Raw genomic sequence first — 19,660 nt, forward strand, 5'->3', positions numbered from 1 at the left:
GTGGTTTCGGCTAAGTTGCGGAAGGCAGTGGGGTTGGGTCGTATGGGTGGTCCGTTTACTTGTGCTCCGTTTGGGGATCTGGTGGTTTCTCCCTTGGGGGTTGTGCCTAAGAAGGAGCCGACTGCGTTTCGGTTAATTCACCACCTGTCCTTCCCTAAGGGGGGGTCGGTGAATGACGCTATAGATCCGGAGTCGTGTTCGGTGTCTTACACGTCCTTTGATGCGGCAGTGTTCTGGGTTCGTCGGTATGGGCGCGGTGCACTCATGGCTAAGTCCGACATTGAGTCGGCGTTCCGGCTGTTGCCGGTTCATCCGGACAGTTTTCGTTTTTTGGGTTGCCGTTGGCAGGGCGCGTTTTACGTTGATAGGTGTTTGCCCATGGGGTGTTCTGTATCTTGTGCGTTGTTTGAAAAGTTCAGTTCGTTCGTGGAGTGGGTGGTTCGGGATGTTTCGGGGCTGAATTCGGTCATCCATTATTTGGATGATTTTCTTTGCGTGGGTCCGCCAGCTTCCGGGGTATGCGCGGTTTTGCTTGCTACGTTGCAGCACGTTGCTGACCGTTTCGGGATTCCTTTGGCGGCTGACAAGACGGAGGGTCCGGCTTTGGTGATGACTTTCTTGGGCAACGTTTTGGATTCTGGCGCAATGGAGTGCCGGCTGCCGGCAGAGAAGCTGTTGGCCCTTCAGGGTGAAATTCGCGCGGTTCAGGGGAAGCGTAAAATTCAGCTGCGGCCCTTGCAGTCATTGTTGGGAAAACTTAATTTTGCTTGTTGGATCCTGCCAATGGGTCGGGTGTTCTGCCGCCGTTTGGCGGCGGCGACGGCGGGAATTGCCTCCCCTTTTCATTTCATTCGGCTGACTCGGGAGCATCGGGAGGATTTGCAGTTGTGGCACACCTTTTTGGAGTCTTTCAATGGGCGGGCGCTTTGGATGTCGGGCCCGGTTAGTAATTTTGACTTGAAACTGTTCACGGACGCGGCGGCTTCTGCGGGATACGGGGCCTTTTTCCGGGGTCGGTGGAGTGCGGCCTCGTGGCCGGCTTCCTGGCGGGAGGCAGGTTTTCTCAGTAACCTAGCGCTGTTGGAACTTTTTCCAGTGGTATTGGCGGTTGAGGTTTGGGGGGAGAATTTTCGGAATCAAAAGGTGCGTTTTCACTGCGACAATTTGGGGGTGGTTCAGGTCATCAATAGGGTCTTAGCTTCTTCCCGACCGGTGGTGGCCCTGCTTCGCCACTTAGTGTTGCGTTGCTTGCAGCTGAATGTTTTTCTCCATGCGGTACATCTCCCTGGGGTTGACAACACCTTAGCTGACGCTTTGTCTCGTTTTCAGTGGGACAAATTCCGAGAGTTGGCGCCGGCGGCGGAGCGACACGGGGTTCCTTGTCCCGACTGGCTGTGGGAGATTGCCTTGGAGTCGTTGCGGGCTGGATCCGGCGGTCGGTGAGTGAGGCGACTTGGTCCGCTTACTCTACTCTTTTTTTTGGGGCTTTGTGGATTGGAGAGCTTGTTAGTCCGTCCACGTCGGTTCTTGGGGGGTTGTTGGTGGAGGAGGTTGTGTGCTCCGGTGATTGGGTGGAGGTTCTGGTCCGTCGGTCTAAGACGGATCAATTGGGCAGGGGTGCGAAGGTGCGTTTTTTCGCTCTTCCGGGTTCACTGGTGTGCCCTGTTCAGGCGGTTCGGGTTTTTTTGTCCCGTAGCCCTGGGGGGCGGGGGTCCTTTTTCAGGCATGTTGATGGATCCCCTTTAACGCGTTTTAAATTTGTGGCAGTTTTTCGCCGGCTGCTGGTTTAGATGCGTCTTTGTATGCTTCGCACTCGTTTCGGATCGGGGCTGCTACGGAGGCGGCCAGGTGGGGGCTGTCGGAGGATGTGGTGAAGCGCATTGGTAGGTGGGATTCCCAGAGATTTCGCCTGTACGTTCGGCCGCAATTGTTGTGGGCTTAGTGGGCGGTCCTGTGTTTTGTTTGTTTGGGTTGTGGGAGGTAGTTGCGGTTCTGTCCCTGTGCTGTATTGTTCTGGCGGTATTGTTTCTTTTCTTTCAGGTGGAGCAGTGTGCCTGGTGTGGATCCTGGGTCACTCGTATGTGTTTTGGGGGGCCAGGCGGGCTGATGTTCGGCCCAATGGCAGGCAGCTGGGGTTGGATAGACGGGAGGTTTGTGTCCGCTGGTTAGGTGTGCCGGGCATGTTGTGGAGTCGTGTCGTGCCAGAGGTGCGGCGTTTTGCGCGGCTGGATAGGCCACCGGATGTGTTGGTGATTCACGCGGGTGGCAACGATTTGGGGGGTAGGTCCATGCGGGAGCTGGTTAGAGATGTCAAGCTGGATTTTCTTCAGTTGCGGCGTGAGTTTCCGGGGATGGTGGTGGTGTGGTCTGACATGGTCGCCCGCACTTCTTGGCGCTTGGCGCGGTCGGTGGGGCGGCTCAACAAGGCCAGGATTAAGGTCAACCGGGAGGTGGGGCGCTTTTTTAGTCGCAATGGAGGATTGGTGGTCCGGCATGTGGAGTTGGAGGTGGATACTTGGCGGTACCTTCGCAGTGATGGAGTGCATTTGAATGCGGTGGGCACGGATTTGTGGTCCCTGGAGCTGCAGGACGGCATACTACGGGCGGTTCGTTTGTGGCGTGGCACGCATGGGTAAGGGCTTACCCAGCGTGCTGTGGCGGTTGTTGGTCTTTGGAGGCGGTTCTCATCTTGGAAGGAAAACAATGGTGTGGGACCCCATCCGTGGTATGGGGGGCCCGGTGGATATTCCCAGTTAACCAAGGTTTAACTGGAAGGTGGTGGTGCTGCACTGCGGACGGTATGGTTGTCTCCGAGCTGGTTGGTTGCGGCTGGAGGCCTAGTGTATAGGGTTGTCCGCAGGTGCATTTTGGATCGTTTGTGGGTGCCTTTGAAGACCAACAACAATTCTTTGGTTTCCGTTAAGGAACGGTTGATGTATGTTAAAATGTGAAGTTATTAATAAAAGGCCATGTTGGCCATTTACTCCAAATGGTGTCATGTTTTTTGTAAAGTTTATTTGGTTAAGGGGGGTTTGGAGTGGTATGGATAGGCAATGGTGGAAGTAGGAGTGGACAAGCCTATCTATGGTGCATTAGTCAAGAAATGCCCGTAGCGAATAGGGAAGAATGGAAATAGCGCAGGGTATACATGACTAGGCCCAGAGTGGTGTAGAGAACGGAAAGGGTTGAAATTTAGCTCCAAGGGGTGGGGAATTGATTGGGAATTACGGGATTGGCAGATGTGGAGTGTAGGAGGGGTCTGTGGCACTGTAGGGTGGGGGTTGCTGCGGAAGGGGCGTCAGTGGAGCTGGATGTGTGCAAGAACCAGAGCTTCCCTCCCGCCCTCCCTGTTAGGTTGGGTATAGGGTCTTATCCAGGGGCAGGTGAGCAAGAAAAAGAAAAACAAAGAAAAAAAAACAAAAAATGTGACACTGGTTGGTGAGGTGGGTTTTTCTGTTGGTTCGTGGGCGGTTGTTGGTCTTTGGAGGCGGTTCTCATCTTGGAAGGAAAACAATGGTGTGGGACCCCATCCGTGGTATGGGGGGCCCGGTGGATATTCCCAGTTAACCAAGGTTTAACTGGAAGGTGGTGGTGCTGCACTGCGGACGGTATGGTTGTCTCCGAGCTGGTTGGTTGCGGCTGGAGGCCTAGTGTATAGGGTTGTCCGCAGGTGCATTTTGGATCGTTTGTGGGTGCCTTTGAAGACCAACAACAATTCTTTGGTTTCCGTTAAGGAACGGTTGATGTATGTTAAAATGTGAAGTTGTTAATAAAAGGCCATGTTGGCCATTTACTCCAAATGGTGTCATGTTTTTGTAAAGTTTATTTGGTTAAGGGGGGTTTGGAGTGGTATGGATAGGCAATGGTGGAAGTAGGAGTGGACAAGCCTATCTATGGTGCATTAGTCATGCCAATTAATGTGTTTAACTGGTTCCTAAAGGCTAGCTAAATAGGAAGTGATGTTGTCAAGAAATGACGGAAGGCAGGAAAGGAGATAACACAGCCATGTGCTCAATAAGGGGAGAGTCTGCAAGAAGACCTGGGTAGAAGGAAGGCTCCATAACAAGAAAATCTGGTTAAAAGGTCTGTGCAAGAGGGAACTTCACAAGACCAAAATGGGAAACTTCACCAGTGAATGATGCTAAATCTGCACTATGAGAGAACCCCAATTTCTACAGTCACTCAAAAAACTTTGTGTTCTGGTTGCTTACAGAAATTGGGAAGCTGCTATAACCCAACGTATGTGACTTGTTAGTGCATCCCTTAGCATACTGACCATTGTCAATGGTCATTTGCTAGGAAGGTTAGATAGTATGTGAATTTGTGTTGTATGCTTATTTTAAAATCCACTATAAGATGTGTATTGTTTTCCTACAATTGTAAGTAGTTTGTATGTAAGCAGCATTCTTGTTTAGTAAAACCACATTAGTATGCTACATGGGTTTCTGCAGAGAAGGGGAGACAAAGAACATCTCCTCTAACTGTAGACTCTCCAGAAATTTAATAAGATAAAAGTAGGCAACCTACATGTAATATAATATTACATGTGTGAGTTGTCGACTTTTACCCTAGTAAATTTCTAGAGTCTACACTTAAAGGCGCTGTTCTTTGTCTCCCTTTCTTATCTATACAATTTAGAGCCAGCTTCTGCTCTTAGAACCAGCCTGCCCTAGGTGGATGCACTCTAATATAACCATATTACTATTATTTAAGATGGGACTTTCATGAGATTCTCTCTCACACTTACTTGTATGGACTTTGGACATTTAAGGGTTAAAACCAATCTTCCATGTGCCTTACCTTTGTAAATCTTTTACAGTGGTTTCTGCTTCACCACAAAGTTGTTGTTGTTACAGGTACTTATATAGTGCTGTCAATTTAAGCAGTGCTTTACATATATATTTTACATTCACATCAGTACCTAACCCTCAAGGGGTGTACAATCTAAGGTCCCTAACTCACATTCATATACATACTAGGGCCAGTTTAGGTAAGATCCAATTAAACTACCAGCATGTCTTTGGAGTGTGGGAGAAAACCCTTGGAGGCTCAGGGAGAACATGCAAACTCCATGCAGGTGGTGCCATGGTTAGGATTTGAACCAACAACCCTAGTACTGCCAGGCGGAAGTGCTAACCATTTAGCCACTGTGCTGCCCACAAAGTAACCTCAAGATACAAAGCAAAACACAGTGGAAGCAGAGGTCACAGTAGATAGGAAGTGATAGAGAGAGCAGGAGAGAAGCAGCGCAAGGGACTGGAGGCCGACTAGAAGAGCAGTACAAATTGCACAGTAAGTGGATAAAAAGAGCCCTCCAGAGAAGTACTGAAGGCAGACAAGAGGAGCTGAACACACTGAGAAGGTGATGGGAAGCACTAGCTGTGGAGAGGAGCAGTACATTAAAGCCACAGTGCCAGTTGCTGTATTTGTTGGGGGAGCAAGAGGAACGCCACAAAACCATCATTAAGCCACTGCTCTTTGGGGCCACAAAATAGTGGCAGCCCAGGGACACTTGCTTCTTTTTCCCCAACCCCATCTTCAAACCAGCCTTGTTCACATAATACCACACATCATTAGCACAGTATTGCTGCTAGTACATGAAGACACAGTAAAAGAAAGTGAATGAATGTCATCTGCATCATCTGGAAGGTTATATCTTAGAAGTGATTTCACTACATAAATTTAATGAATGAAAAAATATATGTAGATCTATTACTTAAGGCACAACAATACATGACAAGAGTGAAGGAAAGCATACATGTCTGGTTCATTTGGTTCTCAGAATCTAAATCTGGACGAATTTATGTTATCTGGAGATTCAGATGTACCAGCCTTTCTGAATCTCCAGGGGGACAATAAAGGGGATCGTCGAAGGACAGGTATTTTAAAAGTCTGAACTCTCAGCAAGTGGCTGGGGATCACGATTTTTCTGCCCCCCGGCTACCCTGGTGCCCTAATGCATCTGCCTAAGCAGCCATATGCTGGGCGCCAGCATAAGGCTGCTTAGGCAGCCGCCTTAGGGCACCAGGGTGGGGACAGAAAAACCCGATCTCCAGCCACTTGCTGGGAGTTCAGATGTTTAAAATACCTGTCCTTGGGAGGGAAGGGAGGGGGGGGGAGGTCAATGCAATGGGAAAAGGGGGGACACTACTGTGGGGGGAGTGATGTGAAGGGCGGTAGAGGACACTGCTATGGGGGTGGCCCTGCCCATAGCAGTCTCCTCTGCACATCACCCCCCTCCACCAGTAATGTCCAAAAGAACTTTTCATATCAACCTGCAGGTGATTGGTTGCTAGGTCGGTCCTATGCAGAACACTGAGGATCATGGAATCTGAAATCCAGGAAGTAATCCACACTGTGGAGCTTATGGACCCTTCACACTATCATTCTGAAGAGACACTGTGGCAAAGAGGAGCAGTGGAGCTGAGTCCCAGGTGCCTGGGGGCCCATGATCTGGGCCAGGAATGGGGGGGGGGGGGGTGCTGTGTGTTGCTGGGTTGAATTTGGCTGCTAGTGCTGCTCCTCTTTGACAGGAGTAACTACAATGTCACTGATTTAGTTGAGGACTTAATCGTCCAGTGCTTATCTGTTCCTGTCCTAATTTATGATGCTGGCCAGCTTCTGGAATGTGCGCACATAAGGAAACTCACACTGACACGTTTGGTCTGTGAAAACGTCTCTCTAATTTATTGAAATGAAACCGTGAGTTTATATATGAAAAATGATGCGAACATCACGTGATAACAGCATAAGCATTATATTAGTCTTTGATTGGTCACTTTACACGAAAACAATCTCCGTCATGGTATAGGTGTGATCTTCTTCCGTCTTATCTTAAAGAGAGAAAAACATTCTTTTGTCTTCCAAATCACACGGTGGGAGGGGGTCTGTGCCTGTGAGCAAACATTTCTTAAGCAAGGATTTCTTAAAGTACCACAAAGCCCAGCAGGCAGAAAATATTCACACAACATATATATTCATGCTAAACATTTATAAATATGTGTAAAGAAATAGTATTAAAGTATAAAAGTAAATATGTAAAAAGATGTGTATAAAAAAAGTGTATATATATATATATTCAATTTGAAATGAAATAGACATTTTACCAAATCCATCACAGTACTCCCATCAAAAGAGGCAGTTGCTGACTTAGGCTGGGGGGCGGAAGAGAGCCAACGCTGGGACTGAGAACATACTTCACTTTCACCATGGGTGAGGAAGGAGGAGCTAAATTTATGGAAGGTGGGAACAGCACATAATCGGTGAGTACAAGGTGGAAGGAAGGGGTACAACTCTGATGTATAGGGGCACTGATGGGAGAACCTGATGTATGGGGACACTGTTATAGGGAACACCTGATGTATGGGGGCATTGTTATAGGATCACCTGCTGTATGGGAACACTGTTATGGGAACACACAATGTATGGGGGCACTGTGATAGGAACACCTGATGTATGGGGACACTGGTATATCTACACATAGTGTATGGGGACACTGTTATGGAGATACCTGATGTATGGGAACACTTGATGCATGGGAATACTGTGATTGGGGACACCTGATGTATGGGAACACCTACCGTATGGGGGCACTGTTATTGGGACACCTGCTGTATGGGACACTACTATGGGGCACCCAATGTATGGGGACACTGTTAGAAAGGGGACACTCTTATTGGCGCACCTGATTTATGGGTATGGGGCACTGTGATAGAGACATCTGAGCTATGGGGACACTGTTATGAGGACCCCTGATGCAGGCTGGTGTATATGGGCACTGTGATGGGGGAACCTGATATAAGGGAACACTGATGGTGACACCTGATGTATGGGGGCACTGTGGGGGAACCTGATGTAAGAGGACACTGTGATGGGGACATTTCATGTAAGGGGGCACTGTGATTGGAATACTTGATGCAGGCTGGTAGGAGACCCAGTGGCACTGAGTGAGTCCATGTTAGCACATCTGCCTGTGTGGCCACAGATCAGCAGGAGGCCAATCTAGTAGGGAGCGGAGCCTGAGGGTGGTGACACCAGGGAAGTGCAGTGGAGACTGCAGCAATCGCATCAATACCGTGTTTGCTGCATGGAGATCAGAACATCCTATTGCCCTCCTTTCTTACACTCCTGACCACCAGAACCATCTGCGTGAGGACAGCAGGCCCCTTTCTACAGCAAGAACTTTATAGTGGCATCACAGAAACCAGTGAGAGGGTGGACTGCCCATCATTCGCATACTGATTAGCAGGGACTGAGTTGCTGGGAGTGGAACTCTTAACACCTAGCACCAATAGTGCACATATACCTCACCTATACTGCACCTACACTGAATGCTGGTTTATCAAGATCTTGCTAAGTGCACTAATGCTTCTTAAAGGGCCCCAACTATAGTCGGCAGAACACCATAAAGGACAGCCCCCTACCAAGCCATTCTACTAACTCTTGTCCATTATTCATTTAGTGGGTACCCACACCCAGTAGGCCTAGCATAGTTGCCAGTAAGGCACCGTGGCAGTATAGTCTCCTGAATGCAGTTAGTTAAGCTACATTACTGTCCATTGCTGCACTTTGGTGGCCTTGTTACACTTTAAGCTGTTTGGAAGCACTAAAACGTCTGCTTTACTGCTTTCTATGACTACAGCAATAAAAACCTAACAGAGATTCTATTTCTACTTCATCCAAAACAAATCAAATATCTGATGTATTTTTTATTCAGAGCAATTTATTCTTATGCATTTATTCCTCCAATGTTCTGTTTCAATTGCCCTGGATTGTGAAACTGGTTTTTACACTGTGTAAAAATTATTTTTGTTATGAGTAATAATTATCCTTACTTTCAGAAATTTGATTGCACTGCCTGTGTACAGGAAAGTCTACAGGGGAAATAGAAAGCGTGTGTTTCTCCAGAAGGGGTATGGGCTGCAATAAAAGCTCTTCCAAACTCTATCCAGAATTTAAAAGAATTTAAAAAAAAATTGTTTTTAGTGAGTATATTTCATTGGCACCAGTTGATTCTGCACTCTCAGAATACTGATAAAAAAAATAAAAACTTGTATTATTATACAGAACTTATACAGTATAGCACTAACAATTTGCACAGTGTTGTACACAATAAAACGAGACAGGACAGTCACAAAAAGATAAAAGGATTAGGATGGTCCTGCTCTTGAGAATTTACAATCTAAAAGGGAAAGGTAAGCAAGGAGAAAGTTAATAACTGGGTGGGAGGAGATAATGGAGAAAATAAAATTTCAGTCTTTAGGTGAGGGTGAAATAGACTTCTGTGAAGAGATAAGTCTTCATGGATCATTTAAATGTGGACAGAGTAGGAGATAGCTGAACAGATTGGGTTAGGGAGCTCCAGAGGATGGGAGAGACTGTAGAGTAGTCTTGGAGGTGAGCATGGGAGAAGATGACAAGGGAAGACTTAAAAGAGGATGATTTGCGTGATATTTTGAGAAAATGTTGGTGTCGTATCCCAGTTGTGGATGCTGATAATGCCAAAAATAACTTAATGACATTAGAAATACTCTATGCCATACTATATGGAGTCTGCTAAGAAGTGTATATAATAACAACATAAAAAACAACATTTTTAAATAACATAGTTTTCACCTTTTCTTCATCCCTTTCAACTTTTTTTCATCCACATGCATTAATGTGGAGATAAACACTCTTCCTGGCTATAACAGTCACAACTCTACTGGAAGGTTTTTCTGTGACTGTGGGAATCTGTGACCATTCACTTGAAGGAACTCTTGTGAGATCAGGTGTCTGGCATGCAATCAGCATTTCAGTTCATCCTAAGGATGTTCAGAAGGGTTGACGTCAGAACTCAGGTCATTTGGGATCCTCCACAGCAAACTCACGAAACCATGTCCTAATGGAATTCTGCTCAAGCTGTGCTCAAAAGTTTGCATACCTTGTATGTACCATTTTCAAAGAAAAATGCAAAACACATTTCTTTTATATGTTATGGGATTCAACTGTAGGTCATAACAGAATGACACAATCATAAAACAAAACTTGGCAACAAGTAAACAAATTAAATGACCCCTGTTAAAAAGTCTGCATACCCTTAATTCTTAATACTGTGTTTTGCCCCCTTTAGCATCAATGACAGCTTTCAGTCTTTTGTAATAGATGTCTATGGGGCCCCGAATTCTTGCAGGTGGTATAGCTGCCCATTCATCCTGGCAAAATGCCTCCAGGTCATGCAAAGTCTTTGGTTGTCTTGCAAAGTCTTTGGTTGTCTTGCATGAACCACACGTTTGAGATCTTGATGATATTAAGTTCAGAAGACTGTGATGGCAACTCCAGAACCTTCACCTTTTTCTGCTGTAACTGGAGGGTCAACTTAGCCTGGTGCTTAGGGTCAATGTCATGCTGGAAAGTCCAAAAGCATTCCATGCACAGCTTTCGTGCAGAAGAACTGCTTTGACCTGAAGAAGGGGACACTCCCCGAAAGCTTGTCCTCAAAATTGTTTGTTAGTGCAAATAAAAAAAAGAATCATGGACAGTACTCAATTGTTTCTGGTGCAGAAGAATGAAAATTGTCTGTCAGTATTTTCTGATCATATGCTGCAGTCATCTTGCCATCAATTTTCACAAGATTCCCCATGCCTTCAGAGTTTGCAGACTCCCAAAACATCAATGAGCCACCACTATGGTTCACAGTGAAGATGGTATTCTTCCTTTCCAAACATAGCGCTTATGGTTGTGAACATAAAGCTCTATTTTGGTATCATCACTCAGGATTACAGTGTACCAGAAACTGTGAGGTGTGTCAAGGTGCTGTCGGGCATATTGCAACCAGGCTTTTTTGTGGCATTGAAGCAGTCAAGGCTTTTTTCTGGAAACTCGACCATGCAGCTAATTTTTGTTCATCGTATTGTGTTCCTTTATAACAACCACACCGTCTGTTTCCAGAGCAGCCTGTATTTCTCGCAAGGTTACCTGTGGGTGTTTCTTTGTATCCTGAACAATTCTGGCTACAATCTTTCTTGGTCTACATGACCTTGGCTTGGTATCAAGAGATCCCCAAAATATGCACTTTTTAATAAGGGATTGAACAGTACTGACCGGCATATTCGAGGCTTTGGATGTCTCTTTATATCGTTTTTCCTCTATGTAAAGTTTCATTATCTTGTTATGTAGGTCTTTTGACAGTTATTTTCTGGCTCATGGCTCAGTATCTAGCCTACTTAGTGCATCCACGTGAGACCTAACAAACTCATTGACTATACACAGACACTAACTGCAATTTAAAAAGCCACGAATGTGGGAAAGGAATTGCCATTTTTTTTTTAAATGTAACCTTTATTTAGGGTTAAAAAACAGTAGAAAGAAAGTTAAATAGACATGTCTCAATCAGTTTATACAAAAAGAGTCATAAACAACGAGGCAAGCTCAAGTCTTTCAATGCTGCTGACGTTCAATCATAAAAAATATATATGTCTCCATCACAAAATAAGGACTAGCGGCATAATAAGCTAACCTGAGACAAACGATATAAAACAATTGAAAATATCTAGGGTAGTTAATATTAGGTCTTGTTACAATATGTAAACATATCAACCACATCTAGGTCATGGGCTGGAGTAAAAGAAAAAAAGGTTTCAATAGGCACAAATAAAAGGAAACCCTAAGCGCCGCCCAGTAAAGGATACAGTGGCAGGGAGGGAAAATCAGCATTGCTGGTGTGCCTGGACAAGTTGTTTGAAGGTGGGATCCACAAGTGCCAGCAGAGCTACATCTAAGCTGGAGGAGGGTGCAAGCAACCCTGAGGTCCTGAGTACCCCTACATGTGGGGATCAACTCTTCAGCCTCCATTATCTCCATCACCTTCCCAATCCAATCTTTCCATCTGGGGACACGAGAGCTCTTCCAGTGGACAGGAACAAGGCGTTTTGTGATTGTAGCTTTAATTGCCATTTTAACCTGTGTGTGTCAGTACAAAGGCCAAACATTCCAGAATATGCAAACATTTGATCAGAGCCATGTGGGTAATTTCTGGTATCATATGATTTAAAAAGGAGCGAAACAACTATGTGATAATAAATAAAAGAGTTTTTTTGGCATGATCAGTCATATTTTCAATGTCAATGCCAAAATGTCACAATTTCTGCCAGGGTGTACAAATTTTAACAACTGTAAGCTGGAACAAAAAGGGCCTTCTGCTGTTGTCACAAGGTTGAAAGTGCACCGCTGTTTAAAATATCTTTGTACTGAACGCTGTAATATTAACAGTACACTTTACATAAAAAAACCTAGCTCAGTAAAGTGAAGTTGCCATACAGCGTTTTTCTTTTCTTTTTTTTTGTGACTGTTTAAATACACTTTAAATAAATGAAAGCATAACGCCATCTAGTGGCAATTACAAGACACTAACCACAAAAATGTCTACTATTGTATTTCCAGTTGTTTTTTTCTTATTTCAGTAATTTATTTACAATGAATGTTATTGTATACAGCACAACAACAGGGAAACAGTCAGAGACAAGCTCACTGACACACAAAAAGGGAGGTGTACAACTCTGTTGATGAAGGACATAACAAATGCACTGAAATATTGACATGAAGAGCAGCGAAGTACAAAAACACAATCTCTGAAGGGAAGGAATGAAACCCTATAAATTGCGTTAACAGCAAATAGTAACCAATGAGCTGGTGGGCAAAGACCAAGGATAGTCACCTACAGTCGCATACAGATGATAGGAAAAGCTGAGCATGAAGTCTCACTGGACACACATCGGAACTCTACACCAGGGACTTCCGAAAAAGTCAGACAGGTGTATAAGACATCACAGGCACAATTCTCTATGGGTATCGCAATCAGTGCATATAACATAAAAACCGACAAACAAAAAAAAGAAAGGGAAGAAAAGAGAAAAGTGGAGAAAGAAGAAACAAGAATAGTAACGACAAAGAAAGGGCTCCAGGGGGACACACCAGGAGAATCTTATATAGACAGGAGGGTCTGATCAAATCTAGACGGTTGAGCAATCCAGGGATGCCAGATCTACAGAAACTTAGTGTGGGTGTCTAACAGCATAGCCGTTAGCTTCTCATTAACCATTATAAAATTAATCCGATTCCTAACGGCTTCAAAGCTAAGAAAGGGGGTTTCCAAGCTCTCACGATTATCAATTTGGTAGCCATAAATAGATGCGATGCTAACTGCTGCTCAGGAAGGAGTAGGCCTACTAGTGGTTTAAATAATAGTGCCTCATATGGGTTACGCTTAATATCTGTGTGTAACATAGTGCGGAGAAGGGCATAGACTCTAATCCATAGTCCGCATACCTTGGGGCAAGTCCACCAAATATGGGCCATGGTACCTATTTGTTGACAACCCCGAAAGCAAGTCGGAGAATATGAGGGTATAAAACGAGCCAGTCGGGCAGGTGTATAATACCATCTATAGAGGACCTTGTAGGCATTTTCTAATATAATAACCTTCCTCAAGTATTTAGACAATGTTTGAGTCACGATCCGCCAGTCTTGCTGATCTAGACAACCCCCCGAGTTCCGATTGCCACTGCAGATGATAGGAGCGAACCGGGGGAGTCCTGTAAGAAATGATAGCAGAGTATACAAGAGAGATCAAGCCTGGCGCATGAGGCCTGTGCCTGCAAAAGACTTTCAAAAGGAGTCAGCCTATAGGGACCCAAATGGGCTCGTAATAATGTAGTAAGAAAGTGATGGAGTTAGAGGTAGCTAAAATGTTCCCTCAATGGGATATCATGTGAAGAACGCAGTCGCAAAAGTAAGTATCCGGATAGGAGAGAGCATGGAGTGTACATCATTGAAGCCATGGGCTGGTCACCACGCAAACTGGCCAGGATTGTCAACGCCGGGGGAAACAATGGGTTGTGGAATAGGTGCATCAAGGGTAAGTGAGCAGAAATAAGACCGGCAGAATATTTTATGGAGTCCCAAAGTGGGAGCGTATGTGTTAACGTCGGACTAAGAGGTGAAGGGCGATGAACAGGGGGGAGCCACGGCAAAGAAGAAAGTAGCGTCGGGTGAGAGTCCATCAGATCCACTGTGGCCCACAAGGGAATATTGAGAGATGCGTGAAGATGGGCTAGTGGGGCTATATTTGCCGCTAAATAGTATGCATGAAGATTTGGGACAGACACCTTTGTTCCTACGGGCAAATAAAATGATTTTATTAATTCTAGGGTGGGAGGAGCCCCAGACAAAAGACAAAAGCTTCCGTTAATGAATACGTAAGATATGCAAAGGGACAGGGATCGGTAAAACCCGAAACACATATAATAATTTTGGGAGATAAGTCATACGGATTGCATTAATTCTTCCGAACCATGAAAGCGGGAGATGAGCCCAGGAAGATAACATTTCCGTCAAGTCCTTAACCACTTCCTGTCCGGACACTTTTACCCCCTTCCTGCCAGGGCAATTTTCAGCTTTCAGCGCTATCACACTTTGAATGACAATTGCGCAGTCATGCAACACTGTACCCATATGAATTTTTTACCATTTTTTGAGACAGATAAAGCTTTATTTTGGTGGCATTTATTCACCGCTGGGATTTTAATTTTTTTTTGCTATGTAAATGAAAAAGTCCAAAAATTTTGAAAAAAAGTGTTTTTCTTATAAAATTTTGCAAATAAATAATATTTCATCATAAATTTTGGCCAAAATTTATTCCGTTATCTTTTTAGTAAAAAAAAATAAGCCAAATTAGTTTATAACCAAAAATTATAATTTTTAAACTTTATTTTACATTTTTATATTATTATTTATGGCTTTTTTTTTTTTTTTTTACATACTGTCACCCTAGCAGTATAGTGTCACCATGGTGACACTGTACTACTTGTGGGGGGTGATGAAGATTTTTTTTTTTGTTACAGTGATTGCTTTTACACCCATATAGGATGTAAAAGCAATCATTTCTCTTTCTCTCTGTCTGCATTCTTGCAGCCATTGAGAACTACTGAGTGAGCTGTGATTGGTCACAGTTTGTCACATGGTACAAGGCTGTTGTGAATAGCCTTGTACCATGTGACCTCTGTGATCATTCACAGATTTCACACGTAGTAAGCAATGATGTCACAAGTGACATCTTGCTTACTACTTTGCATGTGATCACTGATTGGCCAATCAGTGGTCACATGATCGTGACCTCGTACAGAGGTCCCGTCCAACGATGGGTGTTCCACTGTGTCCGGAAGACACAGCGGGCACCGGATCGCGGTGCTGCACGCTCCCAGGGAGCACGCACAGCTAGAAATGGCGGGTGCCATTTATGAACTGCAACCCGCCCCTGGAGTGCCACCGTACTGCCGTTTATAAACAGCAGGCGGATGGCAAGTGGTTAAAGACAGAGGGGAAATTAGCCTGATACAGTCCTTCGTAAGACGGGGTGATATTAATCCCCAGGTATGGTAAGACCGAAAGCCATTGAAAAGGAAACGATTGTTTCAGAGTTGCCAGTAGCGTGGGGGAAAGGGTAATAAACATGGCTTTAAATTTAGCAGGATTGACATATAGACCTGAAAGAGCAGCAAATAAGTTGGGCAGAGTAACCCCCAGTTTGTAACAGACAGTAATATTATTGCAGTAATTTCAGCTAGTGTTTCCGCTTCAGAAATGTTAATCTTTTTTATTGTACAAACAAAAGTTTTCCCAGCACACTTATTAGCTAGCCTGCAAAGAAAAACTAAAAATGGCACGGTCTAGAAATCTGCATTAACAGAAAAAAAGTTTTTAGTAGCACATATTTGCAAATATTATTATTATTATTATTACAGCGCCAACAGTTTGATCTGCGCTTTACAATATAAAAGGGAGACAATACAGCAACAATACAATTCAATACAAGAGGGTTAGGAGGGCCCTGCTCCTTAGATCTCACAATCAAAGAGGGAGGGGCTGGTGGGACAAAAGGTAATAAAACTGTGGAGGATGAACTGATAGGAGAAATAGAAGATTCGGTTATTAGCTGAAGGCAGGATAGGCTTCCCTGAAGAGTAGGCAATAATTGGATAGATTGGGGTAGAGAGTTCCACAGGATGGAGGAGGCTCTAGACAAGTCCTGGAGATGAGCTTGGGAGGAGGAGACAAGGGAGCTAGAGAGCAGGAGGTCGTGGGAGGAGCGGAGAGGACGATTTGGATGATATTTGAAGACAAGATTGGTGATGTAAGATGCAGAAGCATTTATTATAGACTGAAGAGGGGATATCCTGCAAATAGGTAGGCCAATGAGGAGGGAGTTGCAATAGTCAAGGCGAGAGATAACAAGGAAGCGAATAGGTTGCTTAGTGGTTTCAGTGGTTAAAAACAGGCGTATCTTGTAGGTGAAGTCTACAAGATTTGGAAAGTGATTGGATTTGGGGCTGAAAGGACAGATGGTAGTCCAGGATTACACCTAGTACCCTGGCATGAAGGGAGGGACTGATGGTTGTAGTATTGATCTTGATGGAAAAGTCAGGGGAGGGGGCACGGGCTGGAGGGAATAGTATGAGTTCCATTTTAGAAAGATTTAGTTTGAGGAAGTGGAGTGACATCCATACTGATAAGTCACTTAGTAGTTTAGTAAAGCACAAGGAGACTGAAGGGGTGAGGTGAGGAGTAGATAGATTTGTGTGTCATCAACATAGAGATGGTACTTGAAGCCATGGGAGTTTATCAACTGACCAACGGAGGAGATGTAGATGGAGAAGAGAAAGGGTCCAAGGACAGAACCTTGAGGGACCCCTACAGAAAGAGGAAGTGGAGAGGAGGAGACAGAGTTATAGGTAACACTGAAGGAGCGCAGCAATAGGTAGGAGGAGAACCAGGAGAGAGCAGAGTCTCGGAGGCCAAGAGAGTGGAATTTGTTGAGGAGGAGGGGATGGTCAACAGTATCAAAAGCCACAGAGAGGTCAAATAGTAAGAGTATGGAGTAGTGGCCATTGGTTTTAGCAGTTAGTAAATCATTGAGTTTTAGTAGAGCAGTTTCAATGGAGTGTCCTGAGCGAAAGCCAGACTGTAAAGGGTCAAGAAGGTTGTTGTCAGTGAGGTAGGAGCTCAGGAGATTGTAGACTAAGCGTTCTAAGAGTTTAGAGGTAAACAGGAGCAGGGAGATGGGTCTTAAGTTGCTCAGGTTGGTAAGGCCCAGTGAGGGCTTCTTAAGTAAGGGAGTAATCTGTGCATGCTTTAGAGGGGAGGGAAAGGGGCCAGTAGAGAGGGAGAGACTGAAGATGTGAGTGAGGGAGCAAAGGATAGAAGAACAGGGTGACCATAGTAGTCGTTAGTAGTAGCAAGGTCAAAAGAGGAAAGTGTTGAGGAAGGTTTAGTATAAGGTATGCTAAGTGGGATAGATGTCTGTGTAGTGACGATGCCCCTACGAATTGCATCAATCTTGGTTTTGAAATGATTAGCAATCTCATAAGCAGTGAGTTACTGGGCGGAGATGAAGAAAGTAGAGAGTTAAAAGTAAAGAAGAGACGACGAGGACTGGATGACAAGGTATTAATAAAAATGACAAAGTAGACTTGTTTGGCAGCATGGAGGAAGGAATTGTATTTTAAGAAAGCAGATTTATATAGGGTGAATACTTGCTGGGATTTGGTTTTACGCTACAATAGCTCCAGTGCATGACTATGTCTCTTAAGAATTTTGGTGTTGTAAGTCTGCCAAGGTTGTAATGGTCCGGGCCTGATACTTTGTGTACTTAAGAGGAGCAAGTGAGTCTAGTGTGGATGAAAGTGAACTGTTGTAGACAGAAGTGGCCAGCTCAGGGCAGGACAGGGGATAGATTCTGTCATAGAGGTGGTCAGTTGCAGAGTAGAAAAGAGAAGGGTTAAAATTGTGAAGGTTTCTGCGGGTAATTGTTTGCTGCTTGGAGAGATAGGTGTTTGAAGATGAGGACACTGTGAAGGTGATGAGATTGTGATCAGAGAGAGGAAAGGGGGTGTTTGTGAGGTTGTAGGGAGTGCAAAGAGGGGAAAAAACAAGGTCTAATGTATTTCCATCAGAGTGAATAGAGTACTGTGTCCATTGTGTTGAGGCAATAGATGAGGTTAGGTTGAAGAGTTGGGATGTAGCTGTGTTGTTCATATTAATGGGGATGTTAAAATCACCAAGAATGATAGTAGGTATTTCAGATGAGAGAAAGTAGGGTAGCCAGGCAGATAAGTCATCAAGAAAGCACAACACCAGTCCAGGTGGATGATAGATCACTGAAATCCTTGGAGAAATGGGAGAAAACTGTCGAATGCAGTGAGTCTCAAAAGAGAAAGAGGGGTAGGGAGGGGAGGGAGGACTTAAAAGGTGTTCAGTGGGGATAGAAGCAAACCAACTCCACCTGCTTTCTGACCACTGGGTCTGGGTGAGTCCAATGGAGGCCTCCATGGGAAAGCACTGCGGGAGAAGCAGAATCTGATACTTTAAGCCAGGTTTCTGTAATGGCTAGTAGGTTAAGGGAATTGGAGAGAAAAAGGTCATGGATAGAGGCGAGCCTATTACAGACAAAGCAGGCATTCCAGAGTGCACATGAAAAAGGGAGGGTGGTTTTTAGGAGCATGGGGATTGAGATTCAATTTAGTGGATTGCGATTATTCCTGGAGGGCAGAGGGTGTCTGGTGTGAGGGTGAGATACTGGAGGACCAGGGTTCGGGGAGATATCCCCAGAGGTTAGAAGGAGGGTGAGGAAGTAGGATGGGAGCGGGATGTATACGAGTGCACATGTCTTCCTGCGCTGGTGTTTGGGTCAGCGGGTGAGTTAAGTATTAGCCGGAGGTGATGAGAGCAATAGTAGGGAGATGGTAGAAGTGAGGGTGATATGTATAAGCTTTGTGGTGGAGCAGAGGGGTAAAGAAACAAGGTTTTGAGAACAGAGGATACTAATATGAAAAAGAAGAGTAGAGGGGGCATAGTAAAAGGTAGATGGAGTTGGAATCAGACTTGTAGGAGATGTTTCCCAGGGTGTTTTTCTTGCAGTCCATCCAGTGCGCAGTAGAGTTCTGTGCTTTCCAATAGTTTTTATTGAATAGTTTTACAAAAAAACAAGTATGAAATGAATAATATTCTATCTTACATACAAATATAAGACACCGATAACAACGAAGTTTGTTACAAAACAATTGTCAGTTGAGGTAAAACGCATATTACAACACAAAGTGAGGTTAAGTGTAACTCGCCCAACCAACATAAAAAGGAACAATTTAGAATAGAGGAAAAAGGAATAGAGAAAGCAAAGAGTGGAAGAGAAAGTCAAGATGAGGGACAATAAGGCACAGAAATGTATTGAATCCATGGGTTCCATGTGTTATCAAATTTATTTAAGCTATTGTGCAGGATACAGGTGAGTTTGTCATTAACCATAACCCAGTTCAGTTTCTTTTTAACATAGTCAAGCGGAATGACCGATTTCTTCCACTGTCTAGCTATAGTAATTCTCGCTGCCTGAAACATGTAGGTGATCAACTTATGGGACTTCTTGAGAACACTATCTGGAAATTTATGAAGGAGCGCCGTCTATGGGGATCTGTGAATATTTACTCCCGTCACTGAATTGACAAAATTGAACATGCGAATCCAAAATCTGGACATTGCCACCACATGTGAAACATAGACCCCACCTGGCCACAACACCGAAAACACATCGCAGAAGCAGACGGATGCATCCTCGCAATCCAAGTAGGGACAA

The 19,660-nt window shown here is 44.6% G+C and overlaps 1 protein-coding gene across 1 annotated transcript; it reads left to right on the forward strand.

Annotated features, from left to right (window-relative positions):
- Positions 1–645: 645 nt before the first annotated feature.
- Positions 646–2,944, forward strand: LOC149468313 (uncharacterized). Its single transcript, XM_089670525.1, has 2 exons — positions 646–1,012; positions 1,888–2,944. Exons 1-2 carry the CDS (start codon positions 646–648, stop codon positions 2,634–2,636), a joined length of 1,116 nt encoding a protein of 371 aa, XP_089526651.1. The 3' UTR covers positions 2,637–2,944.
- The last annotated feature ends 16,716 nt before the right edge of the window (positions 2,945–19,660 follow it).

Source organism: Staurois parvus, unplaced genomic scaffold (genome assembly GCF_062004578.1).
Source record: "Staurois parvus isolate SC_StPar_1 unplaced genomic scaffold, SC_StPar_1.0 ptg000090l, whole genome shotgun sequence".
In the NCBI taxonomy this organism is placed as follows: domain Eukaryota; kingdom Metazoa; phylum Chordata; class Amphibia; order Anura; family Ranidae; genus Staurois; species Staurois parvus.

Excerpts from the sequence above, each read along its gene's own strand:
- LOC149468313 (XM_089670525.1), top strand. The coding sequence starts at position 646 with ATGGAGTGCCGGCTGCCGGCAGAGAAGCTGTTGGCCCTTCAGGGTGAA. Across the intron at positions 1,013-1,887 it reads ATACGGGGCCTTTTTCCGGG|GTGGGATTCCCAGAGATTTC; the intron begins GTCGGTGGAGTG and ends GCGCATTGGTAG.